The sequence below is a fragment of the Lithobates pipiens genome, unplaced genomic scaffold, assembly GCF_037356315.1.
Source record: "Lithobates pipiens isolate NorthernLeopardFrog02 unplaced genomic scaffold, aLitPip1_a1.2 Scaffold_13, whole genome shotgun sequence".
Taxonomy (NCBI): Eukaryota; Metazoa; Chordata; class Amphibia; order Anura; family Ranidae; genus Lithobates; species Lithobates pipiens.
The window spans coordinates 454377817-454393584 of record NW_027507718.1 but is presented as its reverse complement, the minus strand read 5'-3'; the positions used below and the strand labels follow the sequence as shown (position 1 = coordinate 454393584).

General features: G+C 43.9%; 1 protein-coding gene across 2 annotated transcripts in view; it reads right to left on the bottom strand.

The window, feature by feature from the left end:
- The window catches only part of CLNK (cytokine dependent hematopoietic cell linker), a 267728-nt gene extending 254706 nt beyond the window's left edge, over positions 1-13022 (bottom strand). For both annotated transcript variants that reach the window (XM_077477779.1, XM_077477780.1), the window contains exons 1-2: positions 12851-13022; positions 12703-12743 (exon numbers count right to left, since the gene is read on the bottom strand). In XM_077477779.1, the coding sequence (XP_077333905.1) occupies positions 12703-12713 (11 nt within the window). In that variant the 5' untranslated portion in view covers positions 12714-12743; positions 12851-13022. The remainder of the gene's footprint in view (positions 1-12702; positions 12744-12850) is intronic.
- Between the last annotated feature and the right edge of the window lie 2746 nt (positions 13023-15768).

The following is a 15768-nucleotide window of genomic DNA, read 5'->3' as shown; positions in this document are numbered from 1 at the left end:
ATATCAATTTGTAAATGGATAGAAAACTGTCTAAAAGACAGAATTCAGAGAGTAGTGATTAATGATTCTTACTCTGAATGATCTAAAGTTATCAGTGGTGTACCCCAAGGTTCAGTGCTGGGACCCTTACTTTTTAATATCTTTATAAATGATATTGGGTCTGGGATCAAAAGTAACATTTCCATCTTTGCAGATGACACCAAGCTATGCAGTGAAATAACGTCCTTACAGGATGTCTCCAATTTACAAGCCGACCTCAATGCTCTGTCTAATTGGGCGACTATGTGGCAGATGAGGTTTAATGTTGAGAAATGTGAAGTTATGCACTTGGGGGCTAAGAATATGCATGCATCATACATGCTAGGGGGGGTAGTACAACTGGGGGAATCCATAGTAGAGAAGGATCTGGGGGTTTTGGTAGATCATAAGCTCAATAATAGCATGCAATGCCAAGCTGCGGTTTCCAAAGCGAGCAAAGTCCTTTCCTGTATTAAGAGAGGTATGGACTCCAGAGAGAGAGATATCATTTTGCCCCTGTTCAAATCATTAGTAAGACCTCATCTGGAATATGCCGTTCAGTTTTGGGCACCAGTTCTCAAAAAGGATATCGGGGAACTGGAGAAAGTGCAGAGAAGGGCAAACAAACTGATAAGAGGCATGGAGGAACTCAGCTATGAGGAAAGATTAGAGGAACTGAATTTATTCTCTCTTGATAAGAGGAGATTAACCACTTACAGACCGGACCATTTTGCTGGTCAAAGACCAGACAACTTTTTGCGATTCAGCACTGCGTTGATTTAACTGCCAATTGCGCGGTCGTGCGACGTGGCTCCCAAACAAAATTGACGTCCTTTTTTTCCCACAAATAGAGCTTTCTTTTGGTGGGATTTGATCACCCCTGTGGTTTTTATTTTTTGCGCTATAAACAGAAATAGAGCGAAATTTAAAAAAAAAACGCATTATTTTTTACTTTTTGTTATAATAAATGTCCCTCAAAAATATATAAAAAAAACATTTTTTCCCTCAGTTTAGGCCGATACGTATTCTTCTACATATTTTACGCAAAAAAAAATCGCAATAAGCGATTATTGATTGGTTTGCGCAAAAGTTATAGCGTTTACAAAATAGGGATAGTTTTATGGCATTTTTATTAATAACTTTTTTTTTTTTTACTAGTAATGGCGGCGATCAGCGATTTTTATTGTGACTGCGACATTGTGGGGGACCCATCGGACATTTTTGACACATTTTTGGGACCATTGTCATTTGTACAGTAATCACTGCTATATAAATGCAGTGATTCCTGTGTAAATGACACTGGCAGTGAAGGGGGTTAACCAGTGGGTGGCAGTGTAGGGGTTAAGTGTTCCTAGGGGTGTGTTACTAACTGTGGGGGGGTTGGGCTTTCATTTAGTAAACACTGATCTCTGCTCCAATCACATGGAGCAGAGATCAGCGTCACTAGTTGCTAGGCAGAATGGAGAAATGCTGTTTACATGGCATATCCTCCATTCAGCCGTCCCGTGAGACGATCGCGGGTATGCCCGCGGCGATCGAGTCCACGGGACCCGCGACTGGACTCACGGGGGTCCCGACCGGCAGGGCGGCATTGAAGATGGACGTACCTTTACGCCAATATGCCTGCCCGTGCCATTCTGCCGACGTACATCGGCGTGCGCTGGTCGGGACCCGGTTAAGGGGGGATATGATCAACATGTACAAATATATAAGGGGTCCATATAGTGAACTTGGTGTTGAGTTATTCACTTTACAGTCAACAAAGAGGACAAGGGGACACTCTTTACGTCTAAAGGAAAAGAGATTTCATCTCCAAATTCAGAAAGGTTTCTTCACTGTAAGAGCTGTGAAAATGTGGACTAGACTCCCTGCAGAGTTGGTTCTGGCCAGCTTAGTGGATTGCTTTAAGAAGGGCCTGGATTATTTCCTAAGTGTACATAATATACTGTAACTGGGTACTAACATTTATAGGTAAAGTTGATCCGGGGAAAATCCGATTGCCTCTCGGGGGATCAGGAAGGAATTTTTTCCCCTGCTTTAGCAAATTGGATTATGCTCTGCTGGGGTTTTTTGCCTTGCTCTGGATTAACTGTGGGTACAGAATTGGGTATATGGGATTGTATGATATTATTATTAATTTTTTTTTTTTTGTGGTTGAACTTGATGGACATGTGTCTTTTTTCAACCTGACTAACTATGTACACTAACTATGTAACTATGCTCTACTTCAGTATATCACAGTAATTGTTGGCATTCATGGTTCCCTCAATGAACTGTAGCTCCCCAGTGCTGGCAGGACTCATGCAGCCCCAGACCATGACACTCCCACCACCAGGCTTGACTGTAGGCAAGACACACCTGTCTTTGTAGCCCTCATCTGGTTGCTGCCACACACGCTTGACACCATCTGAACCAAATATGTTTATATTTGTCTCATCAGACCACAGGACATGGTTCCAGTAATCCATGTCCTTAGTCTGCTTGCCTTCAATATACTGTTTGTGGGCTTTCTTGTGCATCATCTTTAGAAGAGGCTTGATTCTGGGACAACAGTCATGCAGACCCATTTGATGCAGCGTGCAGCGTATGGGCTGACCCCCCACCCCTTCAACCTCTGCAGCAATGCTGGCAGCACTCATATGTCTATTTCCCAAAGACAATCTCTGGATATGACGCTGAGCATGTGCACTCAACTTCTTTGGTTGACCATGGTGAGGCCTGTTCTGAGTGGAACCTGTCCTGTTAAACCACTGCATGGTCTTGGCCACCGTGCTGCAGCTCAATTTCAGGATCTTGGCAATCTTCTTATAGCCTAGGCCAGTGATGGCGAACCTTGGCACCCCAGATGTTTTGGAACTACATTTCCCATGATGCTCAACAACACTGCAGAGTGCATGAGCATCATGGGAAATGTAGTTCCAAAACATCTGGAGTGCCAAGGTTCGCCATCACTGGCCTAGGCCATCTTTATGTAAAGCAACAATAATTATTTTCAGATTCTCAGAGAGTTCTTTTCCTTGAGGTGCCATGTTGAACTTCCAGTGACCAGTATGAGAATGAGAGTGATAACACCAAATTTAACACAACTGCTCCACACTCACATCTTCTGAGAACTTGTAACACTAACGAGTCACATGACACCGGGGAGGGAAAATGGCTAATTGGGCCCAATTTGGACATTTGGTTTAGACATTAATAGCTGTGTGTTGAGTTATTTTGAGGGGACAGCAAATTTACACTGTTATACAAGCTGCACACTCACTACTTTAGTATTTATGCTACTGCATATTTATATAGGCCTAATGCATATGTTTATGCTCTCATCGGATACCTCCATAATAACAAAAAAAAAAAAACACCCCCCTAATTGTCAAGTGTGTATGTTTATGTGGTTATCGGCTACCCCCATATAAGCATGCCTTACTTTATATGGCAGGTTTATCATATTTATGTGCTCAAATATCACTGGGGCTGGTCTTCTCTTAGCCCCTGTACACACGGTCGGAGATTTCCACAACCAAATCTGTCGGATTTTGCCCGTCAGATCTTGTCTGAAACTGTTGCATACACACGGTTGGACAAAGTTGGCGAAAAAATCCGATCTTTCAGAACGTGATAACGTAATTTCGTTACGATGGGACTACATTCAGGCTAGTAGCCAATAGCTTTGATGTAGGGATTTGATCTGAGCATGCGTGGCACTTGGTCCGATCAAAATTCTCTACACATGATCGGAGAATGTCTGATCGGCCCAGTTGGTTGGGAAATATTTCCAACATGTTGGAAAATTGGGTCCGACGGATATTCCGACGGAATCAGTCCGATGCATACCACACACAGTCGGATTATCCGAAGACACGGTCCGATAGGACACATTCCGACGGATTCTCCGACCGTGTGTACAAGGGCTTAAAGAGCCAACAGCAATGGTGTGCAAAAATCCAACCTAGCCATTTGACTTTTTAAGTAAAAAATTACTAGTTGATCATACAGCCACAATGGGCTCAAGAGTCTGAGTTCTGTACTCCAAGATACAGAGGATATAGAATCCAGCACTGGGGTGATGTACAGACGCTGCACAAAGACAACCAACACAAGCCTGGAGCCCTGAGCCCTAACAGCCACTCTGAGTGGAGGAGACATCTGACTGGTCGCTAGAAACCATTGTTCTCAGGAAGTACTGTTTCTAGGGACCACAGCTCCAGTATTTATTCTAGTCAGCCCCAGCTCCTCCCCAGCCCCCATGCTGGGACTCTTAGTACTACAGCAGCCCTGCACTAGGTGGTGAGAGTCTGGGGTGGGTACTGGTCATGGTCAGGACAGGTGGTGTGAGGCGGCTCAACAAAAGAAAGCATTGGTCCTAGCATAATAGGCCTTGGACTTGGTGCTTCTCTGAGAACTTTCCTCCCTGTGCAGGGGGTTACTGGGGAACACACAGCCAACCAAAGGTGGGGTCACAGTGCTATATTGCAGGGGCCATGATCATTACCATCATGGATGAGAACCCATCTCAACAGTTGCCTAGAGCACACAATAGCAATTAATAGCACTGTGACAACCAAACAGCATGTGAAACACTATGTGACACCCAGGCATGGGAAAATCTCCCACCTAATCATAAATACTTGTCGACTCCAAGATAAAAATTAAAATAGCATGCAGGAATAATGAAAGCATAAGGAGCAACCAAAGATGGTTAAAAGAAATGTATGGGATTTTTTTTTTTTAAACTCATACTCACCTAGCTTGATGCAGCATCAGGCCGATGCTGCACCTGTCCTTCAGCGCCTCCAACACTGAGAACCAAGTGATCGAACATCACTGACTGCTTGGTTCTCACAGCTCCCTGAGCAGAGAGCTGCTGACTATCAGTCCCCCCCCCCCCCCCTGTGCTCACTGGAGCGATGGGCTGTGGGGAAGGGGGTCAGGCTCTCAGCGTCTCCATTGTCGCAATTTTGCCCAGGCCTGGACTGGGTCTTTGATGTCGCTGCTAAAAACGGGCCACAGGAGTGCAGAACAAACTGCACTCCCATGATCAACAAACAAGCTTTGGCTGTACTTCTCCTTTAAAGTGTGTGTGTGTGTGTGTGTGTGTGTGTGTGTGTGTGTGTGTGTGTGTGTAAGCTTTGGCTGTACTTCTCCTTTAAAGTGTGTGTGTGTGTGTTTGTGTGTTTTTGTGTGTGTGTGGTTCCAGGCATGATCCAGATGATTAGAGAGCAAACTTTTGCACAGATAAGAACTTTCATGGTCACTCACAATACCACAGTGCTTAGCAGAGACCTTCAGGATGCTATATATGAGGAGGGAGAGATAGCTAGAAAGATAGCTACAAAGTGCAGCGATGGTGCTATAAAGCACAATCAGCTCATCAACTAAATGAACATCCATAGACACTCTTGTTCCTCCTAATAGAAAGTTCAACAAAGTTTAGCTGGTTGCAAAGTATTTAGCAGTTTACTGGTGAACAGCTTAATCTGGGTCTTAGCTTCCTCCTAGCACTGGCAATCAAAGGAGGACTTCCAGGCCCCCTATCTGTCCTCATGCCATAGAATGGTTTAACACTTCCCTGCCAGCATATGTACACTGCTGGCAGCTCTGAACTCTCACTGACCGGGAAGAATTGGGGGGTGCGGCGGAGCATGGGATGCACACTTTCCTTTGACCACATGAGCCGAGTGCACATAACACAGAGTGTTCTGACAACTGCACAAAGGAGGGAGGATGTACGGGCCCAAGGATCATGGGTGGGGTCACAATTACGACCCCTGCGACCCCTCATGCTACGCCTATGTCTCTCACCCCCTCTCTCTTTCTCACCCCCTCTATCTCCCTCTCTCACCCCCTCCCTCTCTCTCACTATCTTACCTCCCAACTGTTCCTGATTTGGAGGGACTGTCCCTGATTTGGAGCAATGTCCCTCATTCCTCCTCATTTGTCCCTCATTTTGGTCTGATCCATATAGATGTATATAAAATGCACCTTTTATCTATCAAAAAGTGTTTCCCGGTGCTAAACCTTTCATCTGATTTCTAAATTGCTGCATTTGTAAATTACAAAAGCCAATATAAAGGAATAGTAGTGGTAAAAAAAGCACTTGTGGGTTCAACCAATCTTGTTTTTTGTACATTTCTCCTTTAAGGGGGTGTGGCAAGGGGTGTGTCCTATTCCTGTATACTTTTGCTGATAAGCGTCCCTCATTCCCATCTCAAAAAGTTTTGAGGTATGCCCTCTCTCACCCCTTCTCTCTCTCACAACAAAAAACAGTTAAAATAACTTGAACCAACTAAAACAACAACAAATAATTACTTTTACATACATATTTTTCTTGAAATGGAAGCATAGCTAATCTGGAAATGACCTGCTAATAGGCAGGAAAGGCATTATGGGAAGACAAGCTATCCCCATGAAGATACTATATAAATATCTCTCTACACAGATCTGACAGGTGTAGGAAAAACGCAAAGCAAGTCTCTGTCACGGAAAGAACTAATTTATGTTAATATTTAAATGCCCCTCTTTTGGAAGAACAGAGGGGGGTTTATTTACTAAAGGCAAAACCACTTTGCACTACAAGTGAAGTCGCTGTAGATCTGAGAGGGACATGCAAGGAAAATAAAAAACAGCATTTTTACTTGCACATGATTGGATGATAAAATTAGCAGAGCTTCCCCTCATTTAGATCTTCCCCTCAGATCTAAAGTGACTGCACTTCACTTGCAGTGCAAAGTGGACTTGCCTTTAGTAAATCAACCCCAATGGGGGTCATTTACTAAATGAAAATCCACTTTGCACTGCTAGTGCACTTGGAAGTGCAGTCATTGTAGATCCGAGGGGGGCATGCAAGGAAAATAAAAAAAACAGCATTTTAGCTTGCACATGATTGGATGATAAAATCAGCAGAGCTTCCACTCATTTCAGATCTTTCCCCCAGATTAAGGCTGGATTCACACCTATGCATTTTTTGTGCTTTTTGCATTTTGCAGATTTGCACTACAGAACGTGTTCCATAGGAAACCATGTTAAATGGACTGTAATGTAAATCTGCAAAATGCAAAAAGCACTAAAAATGCATAGGTGGGAATCCAGCCTTAGAGTGACTGCACTTCCAAGTGCGCTTGCAGTGCAAAGTGGATTTGCCTTTCGTAAATAACCCCCAAAGTGTCATATTTAGGTCCTGTTCACACCAGATTGCAGTGCGAAACACTCACTTTTCATGCGTTTTTCCCACACCAGGTTATACATTCATTGCGCTTGTGATCTGCAGCAGTTGTCAGTGTTAACTTAACAATACACCAAAATCAGGTTGCACATGCAGTGCGTTTGCCAGCTCTGGATCCCATGGTACAGTAGCACTATGCGATCCGGTAGCTGTGCTTTTTTAAAAGTATTGCATGTACTTCTTTTGGTGCGGTCCTGCATGATTTTAGCCTATTGAAATTAATAGGTTGAAATCGCACTGCATCCAAACCGCATGAGACTCGCACAGGAACACACAGCTCTTTCCTGGTGTTAACTGGCTCTTAAAAAGGCAAAGCAAACATATGTTGAAGTAAATACAATATAATTATTCACAAAATTGGTTTAGATGACACAACACACATTAAAAGATCCTTATGACCCACACGAGGCAGTTCCTGGAAAAAAATTGTTTTTCATAATGTGTCTCAGAATGATTTAAAGCTGGGAAACACGGAGCCATCAGTCACACTAGTACGATGCGGGAGCCAGTGCGATTCCAGTGCCGGTTTCTGCATTGCGTAGAACTCGCAGACGGTTCACACTGCCCTATTTGAACTGCATCGCATAGAACTCGCAGACGGTCTGCACTGCCCTATGTGAACTGCATCGCATAGAACTCGCAGACGGTTCACATTGCCCTATGTGAACTGCATCGCATAGAACTCGCAGACGGTCTGCACTGCCCTATGTGAACTGCATCGCATAGAACTCGCAGACGGTTCACATTGCCCTATGTGAACTGCATCGCATAGAACTCGCAGACGGTCTGCACTGCCCTATGTGAACTGCATCGCATAGAACTCGCAGACGGTTCACATTGCCCTATGTGAACTGCATCGCATAGAACTCGCAGACGGTTCACACTGCGCTATGTGAACTGCATCGCATAGAACTCGCAGACGGTTCGCACTGCCCTATGTGAACTGCATCGCATAGAACTCGCAGACGGTTCGCACTGCCCTATGTGAACTGCATCGCATAGAACTCGCAGACGGTTCGCACTGCCCTATGTGAACTGCATCGCATAGAACTCGCAGACGGTTCGCACTGCCCTATGTGAACCGCATCGCATAGAACTCGCAGACGGTTCGCACTGCCCTATGTGAACTGCATCGCATAGAACTCGCAGACGGTTCACATTGCCCTATGTGAACTGCATCGCATAGAACTCGCAGACGGTTCACACTGCGCTATGTGAACTGCATCGCATAGAACTCGCAGACGGTTCACATTGCCCTATGTGAACTGCATCGCATAGAACTCGCAGACGGTTCACACTGCGCTATGTGAACTGCATCACATAGAACTCGCAGACGGTTCGCACTGCCCTATGTGAACTGCATCGCATAGAACTCGCAGACGGTTCGCACTGCCCTATGTGAACTGCATCGCATAGAACTCGCAGACGGTTCGCACTGCCCTATGTGAACTGCATCGCATAGAACTCGCAGACGGTTCGCACTGCCCTATGTGAACTGCATCGCATAGAACTCGCAGACGGTTCGCACTGCCCTATGTGAACTGCATCGCATAGAACTCGCAGACGGTTCGCGCTGCCCTATGTGAACTGTATCGCATGGAACTCGCAGACGGTTCACACTGCCCTATGTGAACCGCTGAGGGTGTCAATATAAAGTTAATGACACCCCCAGATTGGTTCACATATTGCAACGTGAATTGTCAAATGGAGCTGGAATCTTATAGCATGGGTGTTCACGATCCGATTCCAGTGCGGACTACAAAAAGGGTCCTGCACCCTTTTGGAACGAATGCGATGCAAATTCAGCCATACAATCTGCATGAGCATCATGGGAAATGTAGTTCCAAAACATCTGGGATGCCAAGGTTCGCCATCACTGGTCTAGTACATTAGAACATTCATACCAAAGGGGCTGCACTTCCCCAATTTTTTGTATACACCATTTTGGTTTATTTCAGTAAAGCTGGCCATACAATGAAATCCAGAAAATCGACAAGAAAAATAGGAAACCACCGCTCCAGGTAAGTTCACTAAGAGATTGCTCGTTTTCCAAGCAGGTAAGGGTCCCAGGTGAAGGCTGATTGCACAAACCAAATAGATGAAGGATGAACAAACTCTGGACAGCTGCACTCTGGATCAGAAGAAAAAGTAAAAAGTGCCTTTTATTTCTTCAAACTAAAAGAACCTCACATCACACAGATAACAGCAACAAAGGGAAAAAAGAAAAACAAAATATCTGATGCGTTTCACGCTAAACCTAGCGCTTACTTCATCTGATCCGGAATGCGGCTGTCCAGAGTTTGTTCATCCTTCATAAAGCTGGCCATACACCTATAGATTATCTGCAGATTTTCTATGGTTAGATGGAAAAAGTGCAACAAATTTCTCCATGTTCGCTAAACTCTGTGGATGGAGGAATCTCCCACTTTTTCCATCTAACCATAGAAAATCTGCAGATAATCTATAGGTGTATGGCCAGCTTAAGTGTTATCACCAAATACTGAACGTTCCTCCTAGGGCTTCTGTCCTGGCTTGCTGTATCAGGCAGAGGTTGCAACACACTTAGTACATGCTTCATTGGATATCGCATCTTGCAGAGGAAATACTATCTTTGGTATAACTAGATAGTGTATATTCTATCACTTTTTATTTATTTATTTATTTTTTGGATTTTAAAGTGGTTGTAAACCCTTACAACACACTTTGACCTATAGGTAAGCCTAGATTAAGGCTTACCTGTAGGTCCAAGAAATATCTCCTAAACCTATACGGTTTAGGAGATATTTGCCCGAAGACAGGCACCGCTGTCTACGGCGCATGCGCCGTAGACAGCGGCGCGCAGGCGCACTGAGCGCGGCATTTCCAAGAACGGAGCTGCCGCAGCGGTGACTTCGCTGGCTCCTGTGTCAGGTAAGTGACACATAATGGACTACTATGCGATGCACAATAGTCCATTATGCTTTGCCTTTGCAGGGAATGAAAGAGGAAGTAAACCCATCAGGGTTTACTTCCTCTTTAAAGTTTGTATCATTGCAACCTGGAGAGTTTGCAACACAGAACTATCATTAAAATAGGTTCAAACCAAATATTCTAAAGCCTTCCTAATTAGAACAGCGCCACACCTGCCACTCCTTTTTTCCAACCTAAACACAAACTTTACCTAGGTGTAAGACCCCTTTCACACAAAGGGCATTTTGCAGGCGCTATAGCGTTAGAAATAGCACCTGCAATCCACCCTTAAACTGCTGCACCATTGTCTCCAGTGTAAAAGCCCGAGGGCTTTCACATTGGAGCGGTGCACTGGCAGGACGTCAGGAAAAGTCCTGCCAGCAGCTTCTTTTGAGTGGTGAAGGAGCGGTGTGTTTCCTGCTCCTCACCGCTGCACCCCACTGAAATCAATGGGGCAGCACTGCAATACCGCCAGCAAAACGCTGCTATTGCGGTATATTTCGGGAGGTTTTAACCCTTTCTCAGCCACTAGCGGGGGTAAAAGCTCCCCGCTAGTGGCCGAAATGCGCAAAAAATTGCAGCGTTTTACTGCCGACACTATGGGCAGCGCAATGTGAAAGCCCTCCAAGTTACTTTTTCCCCTTTAAGATTTTTTTTTCCATCTCTTTCCTGTGCGCGGATTTATCGTGCCGGTAGGGACCCCCGTGAGTTAGGTCGCGGGTCCCGCGTACTCGATCGCCGTGGGGATACTCGCGATTGTCTCATGGGGAAGGAGAACGGGGAGATGCCATTGTAAACAGCATCTGCCCGTTCTGCCTAGCAACAAGTGACACTGATCTCTGCTTCCTGTGATTGGAGCAGAGATCAGTGTTCACTAACACACAGCCACGCCCCCCACAGTTAGTAACACGCCCATAGGAACACTTAACTTCTACACTGCCACCCCCTGGTTAACCCCTTCACTGCCAGTGTCATTTACACAGGAATCACTGCATTTGTATAGCACTGATTGCTGTATAAATGACAATGGTTCCAAAAATGTGTCAAAAATGTCCAATGTGTCCCCCACAATGTCGCAGTCACAATAAAAATCGCTGATCGCCGCCATTACTAGTAAAAAAAAAAAAATATTAATAAAAATGCCATAAAACTATCCCCTATTTTGTAAACGCTATAAATTTTGTGCAAACCAATCAATAAACGCTTATTGTGATTTTTTTTTTATACCAAAAATATGTAGAAGAATACGTATCGGCCTAAACTGAGGAAAAACTATTTTTTATATATTTTTGGGGGATATTTATTATAGCAAAAAGTAAAAAATAATGTTTTTTTTTTTCAAAATTGTCGCTCTTTTTTTGTTTATAGCGCAAAAAATAAAAACCGCAGGGGTGATCAAATACCACTAAAAGAAAGCTCTATTTGTGGGGAAAAAAAGGGCGTAAATTTTGTTTGGGAGCCAGGTCGCACGACCGCGCAATTGTCAATTAAAGCGATGCATTGCCGAATCACAAAAAGTGGTCTGGTCATTGGCCTGCAAAATGGCTCCGGTCTGAAAGTGGTTAATTGGAACAGCGCCACACCTGCTTCTCCTTTTTTCCAATCTGAATCACAGGCGATGTCTAACATCACACAAGTGTGACCCCAGCCTGAGGGCTTGTTTATAGATGCATGTCATATGTTGTTTTAAACACAGTATCAAGGCATATGAAAGAAGTGCTTTTCAATGAACCTAGTAGGGATGAGCTCCGGCGTGTTCTCATACGCCACGTGCAGAGCCCGCCAGGAAGTCGGGGCTGCGCAGCGCTAATCACAGGCAGTGAGACATTGCCCGATCTTTGGAGCTGCGAACATCCCGGAGCTCATCCTTAGAACCTAGTTTACATCATTGCTCTGCTTTCATGTGTGTTTAATAAAAGTACAACATGCTGTATTTTTTTTGCACGTAAACATACCAGAACACATGTAAATGCACACAAATGCACCACAAACCCTACAAATGCAAAAAATAAATAAATTAATAAATAATGTCAAAAATGCCACAGAAACAAACTGAAAACACCCCGTGTGGAATTTCAAACTGAACACGGAGATTGTGGTGTAAATGAGCCCTGATAGATTTCTTCTTGGGAGATAAAACCCTTTAGGTTGCTATATGCAATGGGGCTTATTTACGAACGGCAAATCCACTTTGCACTGAAAGTGCACTTGGAAGTACAGTCGCTCTAAATCTAAGGGGTAGATCTGAAATAAAGGGGAAGCTCTGCTGATTTTATCATCCAATCATGTACAAGCTAAAATGCTGTTTTTTTTTTCCTTGCATGCCCCCCTCGGATCTACAGCGACTTTACTTCCAAGTGCATTTGCAGTGCAAAGTGGATTTTCCTTTAGTAAATAACCCCCATTGTCTCCGCTTTATGCAAAACTGCTCCATTGTTTTGATTGGTGTTCTCCTTTAAATGAAGTATTTATTCAGAATAAAGACAGGAATGGTAAGTAAAAAGGATGATTCATACCTTCGGTACATGCTGGGAATTAGCCGGATTTTCTGCTACACCTGTCAAAAACAAAACAGCCCTTTAAGTTGAGTTTTCTAGTTGGATTCACATGACATTCAATGCTATCATCTATGATAAATGCGCTGGATGAAGGTTATATATTTACCATCAGGCAATGACCGATACAAATATTCGAGGATGTGAGAGAAAGCACCTGACTCTGTTCTAGTTTGTATGTGACCAGAAAACGCTGAGCGTCACCACCTATTTCCTCCCAGTATACAGCTTTCCGACCACACAAACACGGACCCACCAAACCGGTCACTTGTAAAATACACTGCATGCTGCAAGAGCAGCTTCTACCTGAATCTGTTAGACACGGAAGCTGATTAATGAAACCTTAGCAAGTGTACTAGGCTAAGAACATTTCCAAATTGACTATTATTACTGTATTGATCAACCACCTGCATGCATGTTATAGGTTGTCTGATTTTTTTTTTTTAAGGGGAACTCCAGAGTAAAGAGCCATATTAAAATGCTTGGCCATGCTGGAAACTTGTGCACAAATTTTGTTGCAGCAAATGTATGCAAATGACCCCCCACCCCAGAAAACCACACAAACACGATAGCTAATCGTTGGCATATGAATCACTGCTGCTGCCTGATGAGATGCAGGAAGGTCTTAAGTAACTAGTGGCTAAGTAACTTCAAGCTGCCCCAGCATCCTTGACATTTTCTGATTTAGTGCTGCCAATCAATTGATCATACGCTTCGCCATAGTGGCGGAAAATAATTTTTTTACATTAATATAGGTTTGTCTGAAACTGTAGTGGGCATTTTGTTAAAGCGACCCTGTCCCTAAATGCAGCAAAGAAACCTAAAGTCAGCCATTTTAACAAGGGGTGATGTACACTCACCGGACACTTTATTAGGTACATCTGTTCAATTGCTTGGTAATACAAATTGCTAATCAGCCAATCACATGGCAGCAACTCAATGCATTTAAGCATCTAGATGTCATGAAGATGACTTGCTGAAGTTTAAACTAGGCAACAGAGTGGGAAAGAAAGGGCATTTAAGTGACTTTGAATGTGGCATGGTTGTTGGCGCCATATGTACTGGTCTGTGTATTTCAAAAACTGCTAACCCTGTCCCTAAATGCAGCAAAGAAACATAAAGTCAGCCAGAAAAAAAATAGATGATCTATACTCACTGGCCACTTTATTAAGTACACCTGTTCAATTGCTTGGTAAAAATTGCTAATCAGCCAATCATACAGCAGCAACTCAATGCATTTAGGCATCTAGATGTGGTGAAGATAACTTGCTGAAGTTCAAACTAAGCATCCGATTGGGGAAGAAAGGGGATTTAAGTGACTTTGAATGTGGCATGGTTGTTGGTGCCAGATGAGCTGGTCTGAATACTTCAAAAACTGCTGATCTACTGGGATTTTCACACACAACCATCTCTAGCGTTTACAGAGAATGGTCTGAAAAGGAGAAAATATCCAGTGAGCGGCAGTTGTGAGGATGTAAATGCCTTGTTGGTGTCAGAGGAGATTAGGGAAACTGGTTTGAGATGATAAAAAGGCAACAGTAACTCAAATAACCACTTGTTACAACCAAGTTATGCAGAATACCATCTCTGAATGCACAACACATCAAACCTTGAAGCAGATGGGCTACAGCAACAGAAGACCACACTAGGTGCCACCCCTGTCAGCTAAGAACAGGAAACTGAGGCTACAATTTGCACAGGCTCACCACAATTGGACAATAGAATATTGGAAAAACGTTACCTGGTCTGATAAGTCTAGATTTCAGCTGCAATATTCAGAAGGTAGAGTGTCATAAACAACATGAAAGCATGGATCCATCCTGTCTTGTATCAACGGTTCAGGCTGGTGGTGTAATGGTGGGGGAGATATTTTCTTGGCACACTTTGGACCTCTTAGTACCAATTGAGCATCATTTAAACACCACGGCCTACCTGAGTATTGTTGCTGACCATGTGCATCCCTTTATGACTACAGTGTACACATCTTCTGATGGCTCCTTCTAGCAGGATAATGCACCATGTCACAAAGCTCAAATCATCTCACCACTGGTTTCTTGAACATGACAATGAGGTCACTGTACTTCAATGGCCTCCTCAGTCACCAGATCTCAATCCAATAGAGCACCTTTGGGATGTGGTGAAATTGGAGATTTGCATCATGGATGTGCAGCCGACAAATCTGCACAGCTTTGTGATGCTATCATGTCAGTATGGACCAAAATCTCTGAGAAATGTTTCTAACAACTTGTTGAATCTATGCCATGAAGAATTAAGGCAGTTCTGAAGGTAAAGGGAGGTCCAACCCGGTACAAGCAAGGAGTACCTAATAAAGTGGCCGTTGAGTGTATACCAGGGTTCTCCAAGCTTTCTAAAAAAAGAGTGGGTTTTTGTCCATCAGACTTTAAGGAGGCCGGACTGTGGCCAGTGGGACAGAAAATGTTCCTGGCATCAGTGAAAGTAAACATCACATTTGATATTAGCTGGAGAAACACTGCCCCATCGTTGGTATCATTGGGAGGAATAGTGCTCCATTGTTGGTGTTAATGGGAGAAATGGTTTCCCCAATGTTGGTGTCAGTTGGCAGAATAGTGTCCCCAGTATCAGTGGGAGGAATATTGCCCCAAGGGCCAGTTAAGGACGTGCAAAGGGCTTCCAGCCCCTTGGCCACAGTTTGTAGACCACTAATGGTAATTATGCTTAACTTTCCAGCTTCTGAGTTGCAGAGCTTTTCTGCTGAAAACTACAATTTTTGGTCTCCTGCCATGAGCTGTGGTTGCTCTTGTTGGCCCCTACATCCTGTATCTTACTGAAAAAGCTAAGATAACATTTATAAGCTGCCTGTCAAAATAACTGAACAGTGCCTACTTCTGAATGGATGTAGGTGCTGTTCAGTGAACGATTTTCCAACAGGATCCTTCGACAAAGTCAATTGACTTTTGCTGAATGGAGCGGTGCTGACAGGACCATACACTGCACGAATTTCAGCCGACCAGCAGGAAACGTCTGCAGTTTGAGCAGTATCGATGA